Below are 9,584 nucleotides of genomic sequence, written 5' to 3'. Positions count from 1 at the left end.
AAACAAGTTTCTTTCCCCCCCCCCCCCTTTATCACCATACATAAACCAATTCTACACCCACCAGGGTGTGACCGGTGCTATAATGTGTTCCTTTCAGGTCCGCTCGGAGGAAGATGAACCCGGACTCCTTCCTGGACACCTACGCTGTGAATGTTCACATAAAGGATGGATCGAAAAAAACTCAGATGATCCCGGACGATGAGCTGGAGGGAGAGAACACCTACGGGATTATCATCAACGGCCACAGCCTGGTAAGCGGAGGCCGAAATCCGAAGGCCGCACTGTGCCGTCTTGTATCTTCCGAAGCCCACCAGAATCCATCTTCAATAAAACAAGCTCCGCCCCCTTAATAGGCGTCTGAAAGTAAGACAATTGTGTTGCCTATAGCGTGCTAACCCGAGGAGTCCTCTCTCTACTCCCTGACCTGTCAGCACATGTGAGCTGCAGCAGGAGCTGATTGGCTCCAAGTGCTGTCCCTTCCCCCTTCCCAGCATGCTGCTGTGCATTAAGTGGAGGGAAATGTTGTCAGTGGAACAGGAAGTGAAGGGAAATCTTCCAATGGGGAAGCCTGTTATAGTGACAGCAGAGATTTCCTGTCGTTGTTGCATATCTCGAATAGGAAGCAAAAGGGGGCCTGTACATAGCTTCCTGAAAACATCACAGCACTCTGCCTCAGTGCTCTCTCAAGGGTTCTCAGCCCTGATGTAAGCAGTGGGTGGGCTCCTGGGAGGAGTTATGCAAATATAAAAATGCCTCGATGGGTGGGTGCCAGCATGGAGGAATGGGCATTCCTAGACAGGCTGTATTTGCATGCAGAGCGCCCTAGGTAACGCCCACATGTGATGCTGAGCCTCCATGATTGAAAGAACTGAAATGCAATGAATGTCCTCCAGCCAGGAGATTTATCTGCCAGTTACTGACCCCAAGCTCACGGTCTCGCCTCATAGGCTTACGCTCTGCAGGAGAAGATGGAGGTGGAGCTGCTGAGGACGGCGTGTATGTGCCAGGCGGTGATCTGCTGCCGGGTCACCCCCCTGCAGAAGGCTCAGGTGGTCCAGATGGTGAAGAAGTACAAGAAGGCCATCACCTTGGCGATCGGGGACGGCGCTAACGACGTCAGTATGATTAAAAGTATGTCAGAGAATGATGTCTGGTGCCATGCGGATTGGGCACTGGAGGCTCCCAGTGCATGCTGGGACCTAAACTATTTGTTTTTTTTTAGATTTTGGGAGAGTGGGGGATCCCCTGGGGAATCTCTATTGTTGTTTCCCTAGTATTAGGCAGGAAGTCAGAAAAGATTTCCCATCGGGTGGGCATCAGACAGAAGAAAAACGAAGGGAAAATCTCCCCACTTCCTGTCTATTGGATAGGAATCAGACAGAACAAAAAGTGGGGGAAAGTTTCACTATTTTCTTGTCTATTTCATGGGTATCGGGAGGAATGTGGATTGAGGGCAAACTTCCTCACTTCCTGACTATTTGACAGGTGTCAAGCAGGACTAGCAGTAAGGCAAAATCTTCCCACTTCCTGTTTATTGGACAGTCATTAAGCAGAACAGGAACTGAGGGAAATTTTACTTTTTTTTGTCAATTTGTCATGCATTTGAAGCAGTTTGGAATGAAGCCAAATCACCCCATCTCCTGATATGCATCAGGTAGAACAGGAAGTGAGGTAAATCTCCCCACTTCCTGTCTATTGGATAGACACCAGACAAAGCAGGAAGTGAGGGAAAACCTTCCTGTTTATTAGACAGGGATCATACGAAACAGAAAGCAAAGGAAAATCTCCCCACTTCATGTCTATTGAACAGGCTTCAGATCTAATAGGAAGTGGAGGAAAATTTAAATATTTCTTGTCTATTTCATGGGCATCAAGAGATATGTGGAGTGACAGAAAATATCCCCTCTTCCTGTCTATGGGACAGGCATTAAACAGAACAGGAATTGAATGAAATTTCACTATTTACTGTCAATTTGCCATACATTGGAAACAATCCAGAATGAGGGCAAATCTCCCCATTTCCTGAAGGGCATTAAGCAGAATAGGAAGTGAGGGAAACTCCCCCTACTTCCTGTCTATTGAATGGGTATCAGCCAGTACAGGAAGTGAGGTAACATGTTCCTGCTTACTGCCTATCTGATGGGTGTCAGAAGGAAAAAGGAGTGAGGGCAAATTTCCTTATTCTCTGTATTATCCTTCTGTGAAGTCAAGGAGGCAGTGGGCGGGTCTATGACGCCCTGTGCTCACAGGAAGTGGATGCTGAATGTAATTCAACCTGAGAGGCAGGCCAGGGCAGTGGGTGGAGCCATGCTCATATCTGGGCGGGGTCTGCAAATGAGGGTTGTGTCCATATATCCATACAGAGCTGTACATATGTGATTTTTCCTCCACAGCTGCCCACATCGGGGTGGGGATTAGCGGGCAGGAAGGGATGCAGGCCGTGCTATCCAGCGACTTCTCCTTCGCCCAGTTCCGTTACCTGCAGCGCCTCCTCCTGGTCCATGGCCGCTGGTCCTACATCCGCATGTGCCAGTTCCTCCGCTACTTCTTCTACAAGAACTTCACCTTCACCCTGGTCCACTTCTGGTACGCATTCTTCTGCGGCTTCTCTGCTCAGGTGAGGCGAATGAGTGCTCCTCCAACAGGGCGGCCGCGTGTCCCCGAAAACTGAACTCCGGTTTTGCTAGTCTTGTGATCCAGGCACCCCTTCCGGACACAACAGTCAGGTTCTGGATGTCTCTGCAGGATACGGTGCCGCCGAGGAAAAGTGCCTGGTCTCCCGTCTGTGATTGGATAGTAAAGGTGCAGTAGCACATCTGCTGTTGACCTCCTGTCCGGAAGCTCCCAGTGTTAGATGGACCACACATGCTTAGTACAGCAGACCCTGACTGGTTAAGAGTGCTTGCCCTCCTTCTACCACGCTGAGTGCTGCTGTGCAGGAAAAGACAGGAGGCTGATATAAATACCGATTAATGTACTTCTGCTAGCTTTACATTCAAAGATAGTCCATAGTTGGATGTAAATGTCACCATGGCACGGGGGACTCTCCCTGGGGGACTGTAGCTGGGATAACCAGACTCACAGTAGAATGGGTTCTGAATAAAGTCCATAGTGGGACCCCTGTGGTACCACCTGTTAGGGTATGAACCTCTAAAAAGGGGAAACAGGTTCTCCTAAATGACTTGCTGACCTGGAACAAGTGTGCAAGCTGTTGCAAAGCTCAGTTGCTTCCACCCTATCTGATGTGACAGTGCCCTGGGTACAGGAGACGTGCAATGACATCCCCCTGGCATGAACAAGTGTTCAACCTACAATGGCTGTGCAGTGTGAAGTCCCACCATACAAATCTCCCCTTCCTCCCCGCCACCCAGAGGACACCCAGGGGACACAGTGCATGTAGCACTTTGTCCCATTTTGATAGGCACCATGAATGCTGAGCTAGGGTGGTTGACAATGTGCCCTCTCCCCTATGGCTGTTCGACCGCGCTGCTCAGTAGGACATTAATAACTTATTGGTTTTGATTGACATTTGACAGTGATTTCCTCTGCTGGGACCTGCACATCCTGTGTGGGTGGTGGTGGGGGTTGAGTGCAACTGCCTGGAACATATACACACTGATTGAATGCCAGGCGTGCTCACAGCAGAAGGATAAGAAGCAACCGAGCTCCACAAGATGAATGTCCCATTATTGCTCATCATATGGGGGGTGTCGGCGCGAGTCTCCTGTACCCAGGGCACTGTCACAGCAGATAGGGTGGTAGCAACTGAGCTTTGCAATAGGAACACCCACAAATTGGACTTCGTCCCGGGCAGGAGTTGACAGGCAATAATCGGAGACATAAAGAGGATCATGCCGGGGGATGTCAGCACAAATCTCTTCTTCCCAGGGCGCGGTCACATCAGATAGGGTGGTAGCAACTGAGCTTTGCAATAGGAACACCCACAAATTGGACTTCGTCCCGGGCAGGAGCTGTCAGGCAATAATCAGAGACATAAAGAAGATCATGCTGGTGGGATGTCATCGCGAGTCTCCTCTTCCCAAGGCGCGGTCACAGCAGATAGGGCTGTAGCCAGGGCCGGATTGTTCAGAGTTTCTATAGACAAGCAGAGATGAGTTTCAGCATGAATAAATAGATCAGCGGGTAAGTTTGGATTGCTCATGTGACTTTAAAGAGAAGTCGGCAAGACCGGAGTGTTCCTCTTTAAATCTCTACTGATGTCACATGTATTTGATGTTGTGCTGCCACCTAGTGTTGGTTTTTTATTACTGCCGTACTGCTGTGTGACCGGCACATCTTGTGTCTCTTCACAGACGGTTTATGACGAGTGGTTCATCACATTGTATAATCTGGTGTACACCTCGCTACCTGTACTGGGGATGAGCCTCTTCGATCAGGTAGGATCTATAAAAATCAATGATCAGACCGTGATCACATGACACATTCCTTCAAATGGAAATATGTGATTGGGAGAGCTCTGCGGTAATCTGTTTCTTTTACAGGATGTGGATGACCGATGGAGCATGGAGTACCCGCAGCTGTATGAACCCGGGCAGAAGAACCGCTACTTCAACATCAAGGAGTTTGTGAAGTGTGTGATCCATGGGGTGTACAGCTCCCTTGTCCTGTTCTTCATTCCGTATGGGGCACTGTATGACACAGTGAGGGATGATGGGAAAGCCGTGTCCGACTACCAATCCTTTGCCTTGATGGCTCAGACATGCCTGCTGCTTGTGGTATCGGCTCAGGTAAAAGAGTGCAGAGATGTTTCCATAAAGGTCTACCACTGAGGCTGTGCAGAAATATTTGTCTGGACAGGCTAAGCTGCTACGGAACTACACAATCCCACATTCTGTGTCAGGGCAAGAGGGGATTTGTAGCTCTACAGCAGTAGCCTCTTCTAATATGACAAGGCTTAGCCATAGAAGCCCATGTGGCTGCTATGAGGCCTGAAAGTGGGAAGGGGCCCCACTAGGGAGGTTAACTGCTGTCTCCATTCTGGCTGATGTCAGATGCACAAGATCATGCTTTGGGATTTTGCCATTGTTAGTCCTTAGAAGATTTATTGCCTTCAGAGCTTCAGCTCATCCGTACCATCTAATCTTCTGCTCATCCTGGCCATCTGATCATTCTGACCAACTGGTCTTCTGCTCATCCTGGCCATATGGTCTTCTGCTCATCCTGGCCACATGGTCTTCTGCTCATCCTGGTCACATGGTCTTCTGCTCATCCTGGCCACATGGTCTTCTGCTCATCCTGGCCATATGGTATCTGCTCATCCTGGCCACATGGTCTTCTGCTCATCCTGGCCACATGGTCTTCGGCTCATCCTGGCCATATGGTATCTGCTCATCCTGGCCATCTGGTCTTCTGCTCATCCTGGCCATATGGTCTTCTGCTCATCCTGGCCATATGGGCTTCTGCTCATCCTGGCCCTCTGGTCTTCTGCTCATCCTGGCCATATGGTCTTCTGCTCATCCTGGCCATATGGGATTCTGCTCATCCTGGCCATCTGGTCTTCTGCTCATCCTGGCCACATGGTCTTCTGCCCATCCTGGCCATCTGCTCTTCTGGTCACCCAGGCCATCTGGTCTTCTGCTCATCCAGGCCATCCGGTCTTCTGCTCATTTTGGCCATATGGTCTTCTGCTCATTTTGGCCATATGGTCTTCTGCTCATTTTGGCCATATGGTCTTCTGCTCATCTTGGCCATATGGTCTTCTGCTCATCTTGGCCATGTGGTCTTCTGCTCATCTTGGCCATATGGTCTTTTGCTCATCCTGACCATCTAGTATTCTGGTCATCCTGGCCATCTGGTCTTCTGATCATCCTGGCCATCTAGTATTCTGGTCATCCCAGCCATATGGTCTTCTGTTCATCCTGCCCACCACTGATTTAGACTTTACTTTACAGTTATACTTTATACAACCTCTATATTTATGTTATCCAATACACTATTGACCCAATTTCCAATGCCATGTGTCACAGAGAGAGAGGTCACTCAGGTGCCCCATCAAAATGTTGTTATAGGACCACCATGCATTGTGGTTATGCTCCTTGGATCACTGTCTTAATCTTTTCCTTGTAGATCGGCCTGGACACTGCCTACTGGACAGCCGTCAACCAGTTCTTCATCTGGGGCAGCATAGCCGTCTATTTTGCCATCAGTTTTACCATGTACAGCGATGGGATGTATCTGATCTTTACGGCTTCCTTTCCGTTCATCGGTGAGTGATGATGCTCCTGCAGTACAGGTGCAAACAAATGTTTGTCTTGATCTTTACATAAACCTGTCAGATGACGGCTGACATTGCTGGACTTTCATTGGAAATGCTAGCTGCCTGCCTGTTGGCATGTCAAGGCAGATGCTGATTGTCCAAGAACAGTATGGTGGGTGTTAAGGTTTGTAGAAGCCGCCCTAGTTACATAAGCCCAGCAATACACTGAGATACAAACTTGTACATCCCAATAACCCAACCCAACATTTATACCCACCACCATTCAGTTCAGGGATAGTTGTTCCAGTTTGAGGTAGAGGGCCTCTTTCACACACACGTCAAACTGGAACAACCATCCCTGAACAGGATTGGGGGCCTTCAACACCATTTGTCTTCCACATATAAGACGCTTTTAACATCTCTACCCTGGTGAGAGTATAAATGCTGTAAATTGGTGGGAGTATAAATGCTGGGGTATGTTCCTGGTATGGTGGGGGTATAAATGTTGGGGTATGCTCCTGGTATGGTGGGGGTATAAATGTTGGGGTATATTCCTGGTATGGTGGGAGTATAAATGCTGGGGTATGCTCCTGGTATGGTGGGGGTATAAATGTTGGGGTATGTTCCTGGTATGGTGGGGTATCAATTAAGTGACTTGGAGAAGACATTGTAGAACAAGTCCAGTAGAATGTGACCGACGACGACGACGAGCTCTTCCATGGCCGGGACCAATGAGAACCTTCAGAGACCTCATTTACATCCTCCTTCCAGCACAGTGATTGGAGGAATGGCGGCCTCCTTTCTTCTCTCATCAATGGTTTCCTTTCAGTAAAAACATTTTTAGAAGAAGACCGCGACGTCTGTTGTCTGAGATGCTGCTTCTCCCGCCTCCGGCCTGAGCCTTGCACTGCGCCAATGTAACAACATGGATGACATCACATGTGTAGAATGTAACAACATGGATGACATCACATGTGTAGAATGTAACAACATTGATGACATCACATGTGTAGAATGTAATAACATTGATGACATCACATGTGTAGAATGTAATAACACTGATGACATCACATGTGTAGAATGTAATAACACTGATGACATCACATGTGTAGAATGTAATAACACTGATGACATCACATGTGTAGAATGTAATAACACTGATGACATCACATGTGTAGAATGTAATAACACTGATGACATCACATGTGTAGAATGTAATAACACTGATGACATCACGTGTGCAGATAGCGGCTGTTGATTGACATTGGTCATTTGACGTGTTCGGGTCTCTTCCAGGAACTGCGCGGAACTCCTTGAACCAGCCCAGCATTTGGTTCGCCATTTTCCTGACCGTGGTCCTCTGCGTCCTGCCGGTGGTGGCCTACAGGTTCCTGAGGTCGCTGCTGAGACCCACCTTCAGTGACCGGGTGAGACCAATGGAAGCGTAAAGGGCGACTCCACCCGGGTGTTCTGGCCAGAGAAGGGAGGGGCTATAGGTCACATGATGTCCCTTTTAAAATCAAATTATTTCTGTGCCGCCGTTTCCTCCTCCCGCCTCTCACTCAGTGCAGGAACTCTGCTAAAACCTCCCACCTGTGCGGTGCTAGATGTCAGAGGGGAGGTATGAGGCACTGCGTGTAATAGGGAGGGAGGAGGCACTGTGTGTAATAGGGAGGGAGGAGGCACTGTGTGTAATAGGGAGGGAGGAGGCACTGCGTGTAATAGGGAGGTATGAGGCACTGTGTGTAATAGGGAGGTATGAGGCACTGTGTGTAATAGGGAGGGAGGAGGCACTGGGTGTAATAGGGAGGTATGAGGCACTGCGTGTAATAAGGAGGGAGGAGGCACTGTGTGTAATAGAGAGGGAGGAGGCACTGCGTGTAATAGAGAGGGAGGAGGCACTGTGTGTAATAGGGAGGTATGAGGCACTGTGTGTAATAGGGAGGGAGGAGGCACTGTGTGTAATAGGGAGGGAGGAGGCACTGCGTATAATAGGGAGGGAGGAGGCACTGTGTGTAATAGAGAGGGAGGAGGCACTGTGTGTAATAGGGAGGTATGAGGCACTGTCTATAATCCCCGGGATTATTGTCACTGAAAGGAAGGGGAAACTAAGGTGTTTGAGTTGTGACCAGAGCAGGAAGTGAGGGTAAATCTTCCAAGGGGACACCCGTTCCAGTTAGTGTTGCCACCTCTCCGGGATTCACCCATACAGTCCGGTCTTTGAGTCTTGTGTCCGGGTTTCAAGCAAGCTGACAGCAGGATACAAGACACCGAGTGCCGATACCACTTTAACCGCCTCCCGTCCGCCGATCGCTGAAAGACGGCCGGGCGGGAGTCTCCTGGATGCGGTTGGGCGTCTTTAGACGTCCTCCGTGCCCGCCCCTCACGATGGCCGTTTACATGCAGGAGGTCCGACGTCTGTAGTCACCCTATGCGATAACAATAAAGTTAAGTGTAAAAAAAAGTAAAAAAAAAAAATTGCTCACAAAATGAATAAAAATGTACGCACACAAAACAAAAACTAGAACTAAAAAGTCCCCCACATAGATGTGCAAAAATGCGACAGTGGCGCCTACACGCAAAAACGACGATTGCTCCAATTACGCCGCACGTGTTACATATCGCCGCGAACGTGACGGAATAAATGTCAGTCAAAGTACCGCAGCCCTGAACACTGAAACATGGCCGGGACATGAATGGGGTGTAACACCACGGTCAGCAAGGGGTTAAACAGGTGCAGGCCGGTCCGCACATCTCCTCCTCTGTCTTTCTGAGACCATGCTGCCGGCGTCCGGGCCCCTGGTGAGACACCGCACAGCCCTCCTGAAAGCCTCTATAGCCCCCTTGAGAGTCTGCACAGCCCACCCGAGACCACACACAGCCACCTGAGAGTCCGCATAGCCTACCTGAGAGTCCGCACAGCCCACCCGAGACCACACACAGGCACCTGAGAGTCCGCATAGCCCACCCGAGACCACACACAGCCACCTGAGAGTCCGTACAGCCCACCTGAGAGTCCGCACGGCCCACCTGAGACCCCACACAGCCACCTGAGAGCCTGCAGAGTCCACCTGAGAGTCCGCATAGCCCACCTGAGAGCTTGCAGAGTACACCTGAGAGTCCGTACAGCCACCTGAGACCCTGCACTGCCACTAGACAGTCTGCATATCCCACCTGAGACCCCCTCAGCTCTCCTTAAATAGTTTTTGTAGCATGTTGATGGGGAGGGGTCTGGAGGGAGGGGGAGGAGCCAGGGAAGACAACATATAAGCGGGATGTGATCGGAGGTCATGAACGTGTATTTTGTGTGTTTTTCAGATCCAGAAAAAAATCAGCGAGGCGAAGAAGCGCCCGGTCCCTCCCCCTC

General features: G+C 49.7%; 1 protein-coding gene across 1 annotated transcript in view; it reads left to right on the top strand.

The window, feature by feature from the left end:
* Nucleotides 1-9,584, top strand: part of LOC108801231 (phospholipid-transporting ATPase ID-like) — a gene marked incomplete at its 5' end in the record, with an annotated part of 56,437 nt that overhangs the window by 46,447 nt on the left and 406 nt on the right. Inside the window, 8 exons of the mRNA XM_018573166.1 lie at nt 98-251; nt 948-1,131; nt 2,394-2,617; nt 4,314-4,397; nt 4,503-4,748; nt 6,088-6,226; nt 7,514-7,644; nt 9,536-9,571. Of these exons, the coding sequence (XP_018428668.1) occupies nt 98-251; nt 948-1,131; nt 2,394-2,617; nt 4,314-4,397; nt 4,503-4,748; nt 6,088-6,226; nt 7,514-7,644; nt 9,536-9,571 (1,198 nt within the window). The remainder of the gene's footprint in view (nt 1-97; nt 252-947; nt 1,132-2,393; nt 2,618-4,313; nt 4,398-4,502; nt 4,749-6,087; nt 6,227-7,513; nt 7,645-9,535; nt 9,572-9,584) is intronic.

This window comes from Nanorana parkeri, unplaced genomic scaffold (genome assembly GCF_000935625.1).
Source record: "Nanorana parkeri isolate BGI_ZX_2015 unplaced genomic scaffold, ASM93562v1 scaffold2261, whole genome shotgun sequence".
Taxonomy (NCBI): Eukaryota; Metazoa; Chordata; class Amphibia; order Anura; family Dicroglossidae; genus Nanorana; species Nanorana parkeri.
This window is presented reverse-complemented; position numbering and strand designations above follow the sequence as displayed.